The following is a 17,324-nucleotide window of genomic DNA, read 5'->3' on the forward strand; positions in this document are numbered from 1 at the left end:
TTTCCCCTTTAAAAATGTGTATTCAAGGCTTTTGCCCATTTTTAACTGGATTGCTTGACTTTTTGTTGTTGAGATGCAGTATTTCTTTATATATTCTGGATATGAAATTGATGTGGCATGTCATTAGTGAGAACTGTCTGCTTAGTGTATTGCTGAGTTTTTTGTCATGTTTCCCTTTGTTTAGCATAAGAAACAACTTTTGTTAGCATAAGAAACTCCATTCATTCTGACTTAAAATTGACTCAAAGGACTGCATGTATGCATGGGCCACCTGGGAAATGTAATCTTTATGATTGATCAATGCAACAACTTCAAACCCATAGTATATCACTGGGGAGAGACCACTTCATGCCATGAGGCATTGAAAATAAGATAAAGAAAGATGTCAACCAGGTTGAGTGAGTTCATGGGGTTTCCACAAAACTCCTTCAGGGAGTTGTTTCTTCTCCCAGGATCTGCATGGTGCCCCTGGAATGAGCTTTTTGTTCAACTCTTCAGAGAACTAGCCTCTGTCCCAAGAATTGAAATAGAATACCTGGCATTTTAAGGTAAGTTGTGTGTGTGCATAGCCTTTTTATTGTGCACTAGAAAAGGGGACCTTGGCTGTCAGCTAGTTTGAATTCTCACCTGGGAGAGGATGCTTTATTTGAGACCAGTGACCAATTGGGAGTGTGACAGACTATTATCCAGGGACTTCCCTGCCTATGAGCTCAGATGTTGTGGTTTCCCTTGATTTGCTGAGCTTTTCTTTTACCCTACATTCCTTTCTTTTAGATTCTATTTTTTCATTTACATATAATAAAGTATGTATAGTAATTCTAATCAAGTGGGTATGATTTTGTATTTGTAACTACTTTCCTTAATTGTATTTCCTTACAATAAATATACTGTGGTTAGATACTTAATAGAGCCATGAACTTGGGAATTTTGATAGTCTAGCAGAATACTTTTGGCATAGTCAGCAAGATACTTGAGGAGAAGTGATAATGCTTTTTTACTCCCAGTCTAAATCTACAGAAAAATCAGAAAAAGTAAAGGTCTCACAGATCATTCCGAGATGGGAAGACCTTCTTTTCACTGGTTTGACCAGGGAATGGGCTCAATATGCTGGACTCCGAATATTGAAATTCACAGTTTCAGCACCCTGAATCACTAGATGTCTTGCAGGAAAAACAGACAGTGCAGGAGAGCAAAGGGAAGGAGCAATTGTTTCTTACCAGAAGAGGATGGTGCCTATTAACTTCCTACTAAAACATGATCTTGGCCAGAGGTAAATTCGTAACAGAGAAACTTACTTTAAAGAAAGAAATATCTAACTTGCAAAGCTAAATAGCTATGTTGCAGTGTCAGACATATATTCTTAGTGAGCAAATACAGACATCAATCTGTAGCTGAAAAGGTGGCCTTGCAAGTGGCAATATACAAATATTAGAAACGGAAAGGAAAGGTGAATGTGAGGAAATTACATCTTACCCTCTTGAATGCTGGCCATGATTGTGGTTGTGATGAATGGGATAGTAATGTTTGGGATGATGATTCAGCTGAAAGTGAGGACAAAAACAGAAGTTAGAGTGGCCAAATGATCACATCCTGGCTCACTGATTACAAAGACGAGTGTTACAATGAAAGGGAGACCAATCTATCTGGAAAGATGCTATAGAAGATTTTACTAAGCAGGAAATTAATAATATTATGGTTTGAACTACACAAAAACCTGGAGAGAAGCTAGGTTCATGGCTGCTCTGAGTGCACTGGAAGTTACAATTATTTGATTGTAGTCAGTTACAATGTGTTTGCCAGTCTCCACTCCCACTTTTTAACATCTGGAGGAATGACCTTTAAATATGGTGCAAGTTTCTTACTATATTGGTGACATATTGCTGTGAGAAGATCATGAGGAAGAAGTGAATTTTGCTTTGAACAGATTAATGGGATTTTAAATGCAAAGGGGTGAGAAATTAACCCTTCAAAATTTCAGGGACCAGACAGAACTGTAAAATTATAGGTATTATTTGGAATAAGGGACAGCAGGACATTTTACCTAAAGCTAAGCAAAAATCATTGAATTTGAAGTACGTCAGACTAAAAAATAGGCCCAGAAATTTACTTGGTTATTTAAGCATTAGAGGAATCATGTTCCTCATTTATGTCAAATTCTTAGTCCTTTTATAAAGTTACTCTTAAAAAAGATGCCTTTGAGTGAAGAACACAAAACTGCCATTCAGGTTGCAATGAATTTATGGCCAGTGAGGTACAATCTGATTGAATTACACATTTCTGTGGAAGAATATTATGTAAAGTGAAGTGTCTGGCAGAAGCAGGATAGAAAGAGTCCATTTAGGCTTTTAAGGGTGAAAGTTGCCAGATGCTGGCTCATCTTACGCTCCCTTTGAGAAACAGTTACTAGCCTCTTACTGGGCATTATTAGACACAGAACTTCTCACTTTGGAATTTGGTTCAAAAAACAACTGTTACTGTTTACCATGTAGATGCACACTGTTATATTTCTTCAGAATGAAAATTTAATCAAAAGATGATCATTTGGCTCATATTGGACGTGTTGAAACCAGTGAGGACACCTCATCATCTGAATAACTACTGGGTGTCACAATATGGGTCCATCCAAAAATAGGTCATTTGAGAGAGCAGGCTACCTACAGGTGGGGCAAGAAGTGATCTTAAATACTGGCATAGGAATATACCTACCTCCTGGACATTTTAGTTTCATTGTAAGATATTCAGGATTAGCTATTAAAGGAGTACAAATCTCAGGAAGAGTTATTGATAATGGTTAATAAGGAGAATTGAAATAATATTTAAAATGGGGGTCTTCTGATTTATTGATTCAGGAAGGAGAATTAATAGTGCAGTGGTTGGTCCTCTCCTATTTAAATTTGAAAATTAGAAAAGGGGAGCCTCTACAATTGATTACTTTAAGAAGAAGCATGGAGTTTGAAGCTTCAGAGAAGTTGATTTCTGGACCTAAGATTTAAGTTAAATGACCATGCAATAATGTATCCAAAGCTGTCAAAGTTATAGACCAAGGTGAAAAAATGCTGGAACATAATGTAGGAAGAGATGAAAATCTTTACTTTGTGCTCACTAATGATTTTTATCCTCATGAAACTTAGATGACCAGGGTCATCCACTTGGAAGGTGTGGTAGTTAGATTCAGTTGTCAACTTGGTCAGGCCAATGTGCTTAGTTTTGTTGCTGTGGACATGAGCCAATGGAACATGAACCTCATCTGTTGCTGATTACATGCTGCAATGAGTGATGTTTGATTTAATTGGCTGGTGCTTAAATGAGAGAATACAGTATAGCACAGCCCAAGCAGCTTGGCATACCTCATCACAGCACTCACAGCTCAGCCCAGGTCTTTGGAGATGCAGAAAGGAATCACCCCAGGAAAAGTTGTTGGAACCCACAGGCCTGGAGAGAAGGCCAGCAGAGATTACCCTGAGCTTTCCCACATAAGAAAGAACTTCAGATGCCTTTCCTCTGAAGATTGAATGAAATAAATCCCCTTTTATTAAAAGACAATCCATCTCTGCTTTGTTGCATTCCAACAGCTAGCAAACTAGAACAGATGGCATCCCTACATTTTTGTCTAGGAGTTTTAGTCTTGGTTCTTATATTTAGGACTTTCACCCATTTGAGACACTTTTCTTGGGTGATGTGAGGTCAAGTACCTCTTTCACTCTTTTGCTTTGGATATCCAATACTGCCAACACCATTTGTTGCAGAAATTATACTTTCCAAGTTTGATGGATTTGGAATTCTTTAAAAAATCAAATGGCCATACATTGCAGACATATTTCTAACTGTCCAATTTGATTCTATTAGTCAGTATGTCTATCTTTGTGCCAATACCATGCTGCTTTGACCACTGTAGTTTTAAAATATATTTTAAAGTTAGAAAGTGTGAGTACTTCAAATCTGTCCTTTTTTTTAGATATTTTTGGCAATATGAGGTCACTTATGAAAGTGAAATGAAATTTGATGACTGGCTCTTCCATTTCCTGAAAGGAGGTTGTGGAATTTTGATTGGGATTGCATTAAATTTATAAGCTAATTTCAAAGAATCAATGACTTAAGAATATTTAGTCTTTCAAGCAATGAGCATGGAATGACCTTCTCTTCATTTACATCTTCTTAGATTTATTTTAGCGATGCTTTGGAGATTTCAGTGTACAAGTCCATTACATCATTGGTTAAATTTAATCTTAGATATTTGATTTTTTTGTTGCTATTTTAAATGGAATTTTAAAACTCCTCTTCAGATTGCCTATTATTAGTATATAAAATCACTGCTGCTTTTTGTGTGTTGATCATGTACACTGCCTTTTTTATTTTGGTAAAAATGCTGTGTTTTTTTAAAAACTTTTTAATTGTATAGTATAACATGCATAAAAAGCAAAAAACAACACTAAGAAAGCAATAGTTTTCAAAACACTCTTCAACAAGTAGTTACAGGGCAGATCCAAGTGTCTGTCATGGGCTACGATATGATTCTCTCAGATTTTTCCTTCTAGCTGCTCCAGAATATGGGAGATTAGAAAGCTTAATTTTATTTTATCATCACAATCAACCTTTTTCCTCCTTTCTTTGTGAAAAGTAACATATATACAAAAAAGCAATAAATTTGATGACAGCACCACAATTAGTTGTAGAACATATTTCAGAGTTTGACATGGGTTACAATAGCATAATTTTAAGTTTTTACTTCTAGCTCCTCTAAGATACTGGAGACTAAAAGAGATATCAGTTTAATGATTCAGCATTCATATTCATTTGTTTAATTCTATCTTCACTGTACAACTCCACCATCAACTTGATCTTCCCATCCCTCTTTTCAGGGTGTTTGAGTTATGGCATTCTGATTTTTCCATATTGGAAGGGTTTGTCACTAACATGGGGTAGGTAGATGGAACTATCTGATGTTCTGGAGAGGTTTTGTTCTCTAGGTTCAGGACTTATCTGGGTCAGGGACCCATCTAGAAGTTGTAGGTTTCTAATGAGTTACTGTAATGCATGGAACCCCTGTGGCATCTTATATATTGCCTTAGGTATTATTTGCGGTTGGCTGAAATGGCCCTGGCTGGGGTTTGGCAGGTTAGGATAGGTAGCAAGATCTAATTGAAGCTTGCATAAGAGCAGCCTCCAGAGTAGCCTATTGACTCTATTTGAACTCTCTCAGTCCCTGATACTTCACTAGTTACATTTGTTTTCCCCCTTTTGATCAGGGTGGCACTTGGATCCCATAGTGCCAAGGCCAGATTCATCCCTGTGATTCATCTTCCATGTCATCATGGAGACCTTCACCACTGTATGTCATGTTCCACATAGCAGGGAGGGGAGTGGCTTCACTTGCAGAAATGGGCTTAGAGAGAGTGAGGCCACATCTGAGCAATAAAATAAGTTCTCCATAAGTGACTCTTATGCATACCCATAGTTTGTCTAAGCTTCTTCTCTACTACATAAGCTTCAAAAAGTGAGTCTCAGATTTAAGGACATGGATTACTGGTTCTGTTGTCCCTAAAGTTTGACACAGTATCAGGGAATCTGCTGATGGTAGGTTTAATACTTCCATATTCTTTCTTCCATCTTTCAAGGGACTTTGCCAATACTTTTTGATTATCTGCTTAACATATTCTAGGACATATTCAGGTATTACAATAATCTATACAGAATTAAAGAACCTCTTTCTGGTTCTGGGCTTGCTGTGTTTTAATTGTTCAAATGAGCTATACAGACCAATTGAGTTTAGACTATGCACTACAGAAAATTTCAGTTCCAGACCAAATAAAACTTTCTAACTTTGGTCTCAAAGAGTACATGTAGTTCTAAAATATAGACACTGTCTTCCTTACCCCTGTGTTCTGAATTACTTTAAATTCAATCTGATCAGCTTAGGTCTTAACTCTAAATATCAGGTTATATTTATATATGAATATAAGTATATATATATATTACTTATACTTATATGAATATAAGTATATATTATATATATATATATATATATATATATATATATATATATATCAGCATCTCAAAATCCAGACGTAATAATCACCACTTGAGACCTAATTTGTCTGCTACAAATGCTTACCATCTAGGCCCCTGTTTTCTTATAAACATTTTCTAAAGGAAACCATACCATTGTTTGTCTTTTGTTTCTGTTCTTTTGTTTGTCTCACCAAATGTCCCACATGATCATTCACATCATTTCATGCCTCATGCTTTGTTCTTTTTTGCAACAAAACATCCTTCACTCATAAGTATACATTACTCACAACTCTACTTCTCAGTCAGTGCATTCTTCAGCCACCTGCCTTCATCAGAAATCATGTATAAGGCCCAAAGTCCACAGTCCATCAACATTCTCATTTTTAGGTCCTTTTATTGTTTCCAAGAGAATTGAACCAGGGTTCCAGCATGGCAGGCAAGAATTTCACCTGTTGAGTCACCGTGGTCACCCAGATGAGAAGAATTTACATCCTGCTCTTTTTGGGATTTCACATTCTCTAAATATCTATTAGGACTAATCCAGTTATCCAATAATTTAGCATCTCTATTCCTTATTAATCCTCTATCTAGATGTCTTATCTATTGAAGAGAGTGGTATGTTGAATGTTCCCATTATTATTGTAGAAATGTCTATTACTTCCTTTAGTTTTGCCAGTGTTTGCCTCATGTACTTAGGGCATCTTGTTTAGGTGAATAAACATTGATGATAGTTATTTCTTGTTGGTGAATTTCCATTTTTAGTAATACACAATGTCCTTCTTTGCTCTTAAAATAACTTTGCATTTAAAGTCTATTTTTATCTTATATTAGAATAGCTATCTCAACTTTACTTTTTTTTTATCATTGCTTATGTGAACTATCTGTTTCCCACCCGTTCACTTACAACCTATTTGTATTTTGTGTCTAAAATGAGTCACTTGTAAAGAGCAAAAGATGAGTCATATTTTTTCATTCATTCTACCAATCTGTCTTTTTTGGGGGGGTAATTTAATCCGTTGACATTCAATATTGTCACATAAAAGCCATCCTTACTTCAACCACTTTTCCCTTGGCTTTGTTTGTCAGATCTACTATTTTATCTTTTTTTTCTTTTTAGTTACACTTATTGATAAACATATTTCTGTACTCTCTCCAAGGTTCTCTCCTGCCTTTTTTTTAGCCAACCAAACCTCTCTTAGAATTTTTTACAGAGCAAGTCTCTTGTTAAGAATTCCCTCAACAACCAGGGGTGTGGAGCTTCCTGGCAGCATGGGACAGAAATCCCAGAATGAGCTGAGATTCAGCATCAAGGGATTGAGAAAAACCATAGAATGAGCTGAGACCCAGCATCAAGGGATTGAGAAAACCTTCTCAACAAAAAGGGGGAAGAGTGAAATGAGACAAAGTGTCAATGGCTGAGAGATTCCAAACAGAGTCAAGAGGTTATCCTGGAGGTTATTCTTATGCATTAAGTAGATATCACCTTGTTATCCAAGATGTAATGGAAAGGCTGGAGGGAATTGCCTGAAAATGTAGAGCTGTGTTCCAGTAGCCATGTTTCTTGATGATGATTGTATAATGATATAGCTTTCACAATGTGACTGTGTGATTGTGAAAACCTTGTATCTGATGCTCCTTTTATCTACCTTGTCAACAGATGAGAGGAACATATGGAATAAAAATAAATAATAGGGGAAACAAAACAAAACAAAACAAACAAAAAAAGAATTCCTTCAACATCTGTTTAAATTTGTGAAAATGTTAAACTCTCCCTAACTTTCAAAGGATAATTTTGCGGATAAAAATTCTTGATTGGCAATTTTTTTCAGAATCATAAATATGTTATACCACTGCTTTCTTGCTTCCATGGTGCCCAATGAATGTTTAGTACTTAATCTTATATGACTTCCCTTTTATGTGGGGAATCAATTTTCATTTCCTCTTTTAAGAATTCTTTTCTTCTCTTCAGCATATGATAATCTGATTGGTATGTGTCTTGAAGTGGTTTCCTTCTGACTTATTCTATTTGGAGTATATTGGACATATGTGGTTTGCATATTTATGTCTTTTATTAGGGTTGGGAAATTTTCTGCAACATTCTTCTCAAATATTAGTGGCTCTTTACACTTCTCTTCTCCTTCTGGGACACTTGTAATTCCTATATTTGTTTAGCACATATCATCCATCATTCATCTGAGCTCCAATTCAAACTTTTCCATTTTTCCTCCATTTATTTTTTGTATATTTCAATTCAGTTTCTTTGTATTTTAGTTCACTTGTTCTTTCTTCAGCCTCTTCAAATCTGTTGTGCATCTCTACTATATTTTTAATTAGATCTACAGTATCTTTCATTTCTGAAAAATATGCTATTTTTCTATTTTTTTTTTTGCTGTTTGCCTGGCATCTGATTATCTTTATGAGATCATATTGAAAGTGGGTTTCCCTTATTTGTGTAAGATCTTGTTATTCTTTTGCTTGAATCAAAAGTCTCCTTTGCACCTGGTTTTACAGTACTTGCCAGCCAAGCCAGGCTGGTGGGCTTATGCTAGGAATAAGATCCACTATGGAAGGTTGTTAGAGGCTGGCAAAAATAAATCAGCTTCCCAGATTTCATTTTCCCAGTGTTTCCTGAACATTGTGCTCTAGGACCACCTATTCCCCACAACCATGCCTCTCCCTAACCATAGCACTTGGATGGGCAGGGTCTATATCAGGTGACAGTCTATCAGGCAGCCAGACTCAGATGCTCTTCCTCTGTGACCTATTATTATCTTTGGATTAATCTGCTTCTCCCTGTTTTTCTGAGTGGTTGTCTCCCTGTCTGTCCCAGGTCTAGGCTTACTGGAAGCAGACAACACCTAGCATGGGGTATGGGCAACGTGCACCACAGCAAAGACTCTGCTTATGGGTTCCATGAATCTGGTTGTTCCCAGACTGAGAGATTCAAATATACTGGGCAACAATCATCCCAGCACTGCCTTGTGTTTTACCAGTGGGTAAGACCCAGGTCAATGTACACAAGCCAAACTATGGGGTGGGGGAAAGGCATGCACACTGCAATACAGCTCGCTCCTTTGCCTTGATTCTTTTCCTGCATACATTCAAAAAATGAGTGTCATATTCTCCCATGCAGAAGTGATCCTAGCTGTGGGTCCCAGAGGGTCTCCCTCACTGGCCAGTCATGAGATCAGCACTGCTGTGTCCCCTTCTTCTCATGAGTGGAGGACACTCTAGTCCCCCCCAAACTTTGGTTCTCACAGCTGCCAGCTTCAGTGTTTGGGGTTGACATTGGGCAGCTCTGCAGTATCTCTTTAGCTATAAATAATGAGTCTGCTGACTCCTACTGTCCCATGTTGAATGACCGCTGCTTTACACGGCTTCTGCTTGCTTTTATTTGTTTTACTGTGGAAGAGTGTTCTATCTGTCATCATTCCACCATCTTCCTGGAAGTCCATAGTTGTATTTTAATTCATGCATTTTGACCATTTACATTTAAACCAGTAACATTTTGTTGAATTTTACTTCTAATTTATCTCTGATGAACTTGCATTTCATTCATGTTATGCTTTTAAATTTTGATTCTATTCTATAATACTAACATGCTCACACACAAATATGCTTAGCAGATTTTGAGACCTTTAAAAAAGGACAATGCAAATCTATATTTTCTCCTTGGCACAGAAAATTGTTACTCTCACATGTTTGCATATTTTTAAATTATATGTTACAAATACAAATCAGATACATTTATATTTGTAGTGATGTATAATTTCAAAAAAGTATTGGAGAATGTAACTTACCAATTTCTATGTATGTGTCAAACTTAAAAAATGTTACTCCACAACATTTTCCCCCATCAGTATACTTCAGACACTGCTCTGCATATGTGTTAACATTGCAATCAGTTTTAAAGACTAAACATAGATGTTTAGAAACAAACATAACATGTTTAAAAAACTGAACATAAGTTATTACACCTACATAATACTTATCAAATTCCAGATTACTTTGATAGCAGTTTTTCTAAATGAAAGTATAAGTAAAACTATATTTAGTTGCTTAAATTATATATTCAATGTTTTATTATATGTCTATAGAGTTTTTGTCTGTTAGTTTATTTCTGGGAGTGGCATGGTCCAGGAATCGAACTCAGGTCTCCTGGATAGAAGGTAAGCATTCTGCTATTGAACTACCAATGCACCCAAGTTTTTGGATATGACCCATATTCCACTGATTTATTAGAATCCACCGTTAGAACCACAGTAGCAAATACAGTTCTATAGTAGAAAGTGTGACCTTGTGGTAATAAGAAAATATATAGTAAAAAGTGAGATTGTGCTTTGATTGATACAACCAGTACTTGAGAATATGTCATATATGTTGCCTTTTTTCAGTAAGAACTGAAGGAATAAATAGGTAAATATATTTTTTAATGCTATCTCACTAATTTTGGAGACACATTTGAGTGTATGAAGTCACTTCTGGGTAAGTAAATATCAGTTATGGCACTCCATTTCCACATATAAGAATGTGTAAATAATTGTTTCTTTTAATTTTGAAGAACAGAATAAGGAAGTCAATTCTAACTGAAATGGCAGCATTTCCCTTTGGAATATTTATGATTTCAGGCCTTTGGGAGATGGGCATCTGAGATAAAAACCATACCATCCTTGTTCTGTTTGCTTTTAACATTAACTCTATTTGCTAGTGCTCTTTAGGGAAAGTTTAATATTTGAAACACAAAATTAACATTGTTCATCTGGATTAATGGTTAGTGATAATTTCAGCAGCAACTACATGAGAAGCCTGTTAAATACCTCCCTCTTCTATGTGACAAGTACTTTAGTGCGTATGATTTTTCTTTTATTCTGATCTGATTGTTAATTTATGAGTTAAGATAATAATAGGTCCTAGAAAAAATTTGAATATTATTAATAATAAATCAATTAATAACAAAAAGTTCTATTTTGATTAATATCTATTTTAAGATCAAGTAGTGTTTATTTAGTGTAAGTTACAGAGAAACTAAATATTAATTTTGTACATACTTTTCTAGTATGAGCTCAGAATGGTCTATTTTAAAAGGCTTAATTATTATTTTGTTCAGGAGTGCATCAGACTTTCAAACAGATACTTAACATAGCTGTATTTCATAGCAGTAAGGTGTTGAGCATAGTGTAAGTAATGAATTAAAAAGTTGAAAATAACAAAGTTTATTTTAGGTATAAGCAGGAAGTACTAAAAGGTTCAAGGAAAATAAACTAATAACTTAAAAATTTGCTGAAACTAAATTAAAAGTAGTGAATATTATTTTTAATTTAGGAATCATAATATTTTATCAATTTTTCTTATAATTAGAATATATTAAATGTTAAGTTATTATAAATTAAAGGATTGCTTCATAAGGAATAATATTTCAGCATCGTAAAGATTTCTTAGGGTTCAGAGCTGTAAACAGTAGAACAAAATGGAAATTTGATAACTCTCAAAAGGACATGCTTTAGGAAAGGATGGTTAGAGGTTTCCTTCCAATAGGATAAAAACAAACATTTTCTCCCACCAAACTTAGTGATGGTCATTCATAAGTTGGCTTATTTTTCACCACACTATACAAAGTATAGAATTAAGAGACATAAAAAGAAAATGCATGATTTTGGAAGAAAAGCTAAAAATACTGGGGCCAATAGAGAAGAAACAAAGCACACCTTAAAGAGATTACTTTACTGAAATTTGTTCAATAAAGTGATAAAGACTTGCAGCAAATACTTAGTACTGCTTACTATGTACTTTTTTTTTTTTTTTTAAAGAGAGAGGGAGGAAGGGAAGGAAAGACAGAGAAGGAAGGAAGGATGGAAGGAAGAAAGGGAAACATCTTTAAACATTTTCTTGTTTTATTATATTTTGTTTGTTTGTTTGTTTTTTACATGGGCTGGGGCCGGGAATTGAACCGAGGTCCTCCGGCACGGCAGGCAAGCACTCTTGCCCGCTGAGCCACCGCGGCCCGCCAGTACTGCTTACTCTGTACTTTTAAAAGAGCAATATTCTACTGATTTGAGTATTTTAGACTAAATTTGTCCATCTGAATTTTTGAACAATTTTATCATATCCATAATTTTGCAATCAGTTGAATTAATTAAATTATTAAACAGATAAAGATGGGCAATTGTGAGACAGAAAATACATATCCCAGATATTCAGAAATAAATTTCAAGTACAAAATTAGAAAATTAGAATGCCACCATTTGAGTGTAAATATATGTGCTTTTCCAATCCTGTTTCATATTTTTCATTCCAAAAAGTTGATAAATTTTTAATTATATGAAATTGTTTAATTTTGTGCTTTGTATAGAAAATTAAAACTGGAAGGTGATTAGAATATATAAATAAATGTGCATTACAGAGTCAGAAAAAGGTGATTAGAATTTATTATCCAGACAAGGAAATAAATACATTTATAGGGAGAAATATATCCACTCATTTCTTTATATTGCATAGCAGTATAATGTCAAATTAAAAGTCAATTATATATATGCATATATATTTTAACAGTGCATGAAATTATTCCATAGGTGTGAAAACTAAGAAATGAGTAGATATGAAAATGTAAAGTGAGAGAGATGGGAAGCATAGCCTGAAGATAAATGTTAGGAATAGAACAATTAATCACTTTAAGCAATCTAAACATCTCAGGAAATTTATGAGAGAAGTTTATAGTAGGAGGAAAGCAAATTTAAAGCAAATTGGAGAGAATAACATTGAACATTTCCTTAGGTTTATTTATCAGGCAGAAAAAATAAGTTAATTAGTCAAATAATCATTTGGTTGACAAAAAATTGTAAAGGAAAATAAAAATATTGTATGGTAAAGACAAATAGGATAGTCTGTATCTTTTATTTGCCATCACATGTTAATCAAAATCTTTCTATCTAAAGCACATGGTGTTTCATCATATTAATTTTGTGGTAGTGTGTAGTATAATAAATTATTGGCTTATATGCCTGACTGGCATCCTACATCTTAGATTCTTATAAGAGCAGAAAACTTGCTAAATGAGAATACATTGGAAATGTTTGACTACTAAACTAGATTTTTTATAGATGGAAGGAATTTGTTGTTAAACCTCAATGTTTTACACACAAATAAAACACATGCACACAGACATGGAAACCATATATTGATTAATGCATACTAAGTATTAAATTGGTACCCTTGGTGTCCTGGATGGCTTCAATAATACTTTATTTTTCTCTATTAATGCAGAATTTAAAGAATGAACCATACTTCACTGCTGACAGAATTTCTTCTCTTGGGTTTTTCTGGCCCATGGAAGCTTCAGTTATCACAAGCTTCAATTTTTATACTTATATACCTAACAGCCTTGATGGGGAATTTCCTGATCATCACCATAACCTCTCTGGACACACACCTCCACACACCTATGTATTTCTTCTTAAGGAATCTGTCCCTGTCTGATCGTTGCCTCATTTCTGCAATTGTTCCAAAAACTGTTGTTAACTCATTGACTAACAACAACTCCATCTCACTATATGAGTGTGCTACTCAGGTATTTCTGGTGGTTTTTTCAGCAGCTGCAGAGTTGTTCCTCCTCACAGTAATGTCCATTGACTGCTATGCTGCAATTTGCCATCCCCTGCACTATGACATCATCATGAACAGGGGTACGTGTGTAAGGATGGCAGTCATGTCTTGGTTCAGCAGTGGATTTGTGTCCCTTCTACATACAGTAGGTACCTTTTCTTTATCTTATTGTGGACTCAATGAAATTCAACAGTTTTTCTGTGATATTCCCCAATTGCTAGCTGTTTCTTGTTCAGAGCATATAACTACAGAAATTGTGCTCATTTTCATTAATGCAGTACTTGATTTATGCTGTTTTATCTTCATCCTAATCTCATACATCTTTATTTTCTCCACTATCAGAAAGATCCCCTCCATGCAAGGACAGTCAAAAGCCTATTCCACTTGCCTCCCACACCTGGCAGTTGTTGCACTTTTCCTCTCCACTTCTTTCATTTCTTACCTGAAACCCATTTTGGGGTCTACATCATTCACTGATCTCATCCTATCAGCTTTCTATATTTTATTGCCTCCTTCCCTTAATCCTATCATATACAGCCTGAGAAATAAGACCATGATGACACATTTGGAGAAATTGATCATTAGAAAGATATTGAAAAAGAGGAATATTCTTGCATTTCTTCAAGAGCAGAGAAATTCACCTCCTAATATTTGTTTAAGTAAAGAGTTAATGTAAGTTGGTCTCATCAACTCTGATTATCTCTGGCATTTTCAGAAAATATGGTACTGTTCTTTGGCCATAGTGGCATGTAGTATACTGAATAATTATTAATGAAGTCATATTTGTGTCTGAAATATTACAGTTTCTGAGCTGTAGTACATAATCTGGTTGTTAGAATTACGTAACTCAATGTCAGACATTCTTAATTTTAATCTGTTCTCCTGTGTTTTAATTGATTTGTATTTTATTAAAAAATACTCTTTTAAAAATTATTTTAAAATATCCTTTCAAAATATCTTCAGGCATGGCAAATGGAGTTAGAGCAGATCTTAATTCATATTACTGGAGGTTTTATAAAGAGAATGATATGGAAAGAAGCTAGAATTTAGCAGAAATCAGAGAAGAGTAGACACATGGATATAGAGATTACAATTTGATGATAGGAAAAAGTGGTGATAGTCAAAGAAACCAAACAGTGCAGCCAACCAGTACCAGAATGTGACAGAATTTAGGGAGAAAGAATATTTGACAATGTCTTAATTTTGGATCTCTAGCTCCCAAAATCAAGATGCAATAAATTCTTCTTCCAGCCAACCAAAGGATTTGTTATTAGTGATAGCATCTTGGCCCACTAATACACACACATATATACATAGCACATTAATCTTTAATATAGCTACACAAAACACAATGAAATTTTGCATGTGGGCTTTGTCAAGCAATCTGGGTTTCTGGTTATTGCCTACTCACAAATCATCATGTTTCCTAAGTGACTAGAGAGTAAAAAAAGCCTCCTCTTCAAATAAGACTGTGGATTCCCTGTATCCAAATAATTCAAAGGCAGTGTGGTTTGTGTTCCTGAGAGTAAGCCTGAGTAACTGAAAAAGGTTCTTGAGAATCTGTTCCTATACATTCTCAATTTCCATAATATTGCATTAAACTTTCTTGATTCCACTGCACTATATCTTTCTCTTGTAACAAATATTTCCTGAGTCTACATTGATAGAATGCAGTGAGCTATTTCTGTTGTCTAAATTAACATAACTGGCATAACTCTTAACTTATTTTAACTGCAACAGTGTATTCATAAATATCATTGGAGAAAACACAATAAGAAAACAGACTTCTTATTGGAAAATTTCTCATCCCAATATTTATGGAAATATTCACCATTAAATAGTCAATACTTTTAAATTCGTTACACTCATGTATTTAGATATTCTCACTATTTATGAGATATAGAAAGGTTATCATTTTAAAAAAGATTTCTAATTGGTGAAATATTTATTTAGTTTTCAATTGAATCCAAATATCCATTTCTTCCTCATTTCAAAAGATACCAATCTTAATTCTCCATTCTCACTGAAAGGTACAAGGAAACTGATTTATATGGACTATTTTTTACTTTGCTTGTCACTATTCCTTTTTGGCACTATAACAGAGCACAAACAAATGTATTATAGTTAGTGAATCATTATTTAATACTTTCTAACTTTCTGATATATTATAATGTAGCTAGAAGCAAATGATTATAACTGTTGTAACTCACTGAACTATAATCCAGATACCTTATTTCTTTTATGCTGATATTATGTTTTAAAGCAGTATAATCTTTACCCTGTGACTGGACAGTAACAAAACAATTCATGCTGGCTCCATTGTATCACCTTACCTTGTTTTTCAACCTTGAAGATAGATGTCCTTGCACATAGCCTTTACATGTAGACCCTTTGTTACTTAACATGAGTCAACCCAGAACTGACTACCCCAATTCCTAAGTTATCTTACCAGATCAAGGCAATTCTAATTAGAGTTGGCCTCCCTAACCTGTACAGTAGAAACCTTAAAATTAAAATAAACTAAGCATGTAATCAATCTGCACATGTTCCGTGATTAGATTATTTCAAACCTTCTTACTCAAGCCACCTTGCTCATTATCCTAAGACCTGCAAGTGTTTTTTTGAATGCTATAAAACCCTGAAAGTTTGTCCAGTTCAGGGATACAGATTTGAGGAATGTCCTTTTATCTCCACAAGGCTAGCCTTTGATGAATAAACTCTTTTTCTGTCCCTTCCCAAACATTTCCATATTTTCTCTCTCCCAGCTGCTCACAGTTTTAAGACTGTGAGATCAACTGACAGAGAGAATTTGAAAATGTTCTTTGCATCAATCTTTGTAACATTCTGTACTTATCTAAGATTCTCCATTGTTGGCAACATGTGTGGAATGTGCTGAAATCAGGAAATACCAAATTTTAACTTTCTTACTTGAAACCTTATAGCTAATGACTCCCCTATGGGGACTACAATTAATACATTTTGATTGCTCCTTCCCAAATTTTCATTAATACTTTGGTATTATCACTTTTCATTGTTTAGTACATGAGCATTTTATTTTACATTTGACTCTCTGCAATATGAATATCTCTTGCTATCATTGGCATTTTAGCAAAGTGTTATAGTTTAATTTGCAAAGTTTGATGTATCTTAAAATTTGATAGCAGTTTAGATTCTGTGAAAAAGATTATTTAGATTTCTTATACTTCCATTACAGCACTTTAGGGAATCAAATGTAAATTAGTGTTACTACAGGAAATGGAGAAAAAAGAACTAACTCTAGTTTTGCTAATTATGTGGTTAACAATGGAAAACAGCAAGAATCACTGGACTAGTATTTTAGTGAGGGCTTATTTGATTGTCAGAAAAAGATTAATTTAAGAATGAAGGAAGTAAGTACTTGGTCAATGAGAGGGAAGGGTAAGGGGCATGATGTGTATGAGATTTGTTTTTACTTATTCTTCTGGAATGATTAAAACATTCTAAAAAAGATCATGCCGATGAATACACAACTATGTGATGATATTGTGAGGTATTTATTGTACACTATGTATGGAATGTTTGTATTTTAAGAATGTTGGGTTTATGTCTTGTTTTATCAATAAAAGTATTAAAAATGAAAAAATTAAAAATATAAAAAATAAATGGATTGTATGCATGTGATTATACTTCTGAGTATTATCTTCAACTGATCTATTTGTCTTATTTAACAACATACT

General features: G+C 34.5%; 1 protein-coding gene and 1 long non-coding RNA gene across 2 annotated transcripts in view; one reads left to right on the forward strand and one right to left on the reverse strand.

Annotated features, from left to right (window-relative positions):
• The window catches only part of LOC143679167 (uncharacterized), a 43,689-nt gene that overhangs the window by 11,124 nt on the left and 15,241 nt on the right, over positions 1-17,324 (reverse strand). The window contains exon 2 of the long non-coding RNA XR_013173575.1: positions 1,474-1,541. This is a non-coding gene — a long non-coding RNA (uncharacterized LOC143679167). The remainder of the gene's footprint in view (positions 1-1,473; positions 1,542-17,324) is intronic.
• On the forward strand, positions 13,280-14,284 carry LOC143679361 (olfactory receptor 14A16-like). The gene has a single exon (XM_077155840.1). The coding sequence runs from the start codon at positions 13,280-13,282 to the stop codon at positions 14,282-14,284; it is 1,005 nt and encodes a 334-aa protein (XP_077011955.1).

This window comes from Tamandua tetradactyla, chromosome 4, assembly GCF_023851605.1.
Source record: "Tamandua tetradactyla isolate mTamTet1 chromosome 4, mTamTet1.pri, whole genome shotgun sequence".
In the NCBI taxonomy this organism is placed as follows: Eukaryota; Metazoa; Chordata; class Mammalia; order Pilosa; family Myrmecophagidae; genus Tamandua; species Tamandua tetradactyla.

Excerpts from the sequence above, each read along its gene's own strand:
- LOC143679361 (XM_077155840.1), top strand. The coding sequence starts at position 13,280 with ATGAACCATACTTCACTGCTGACAGAATTTCTTCTCTTGGGTTTTTCT.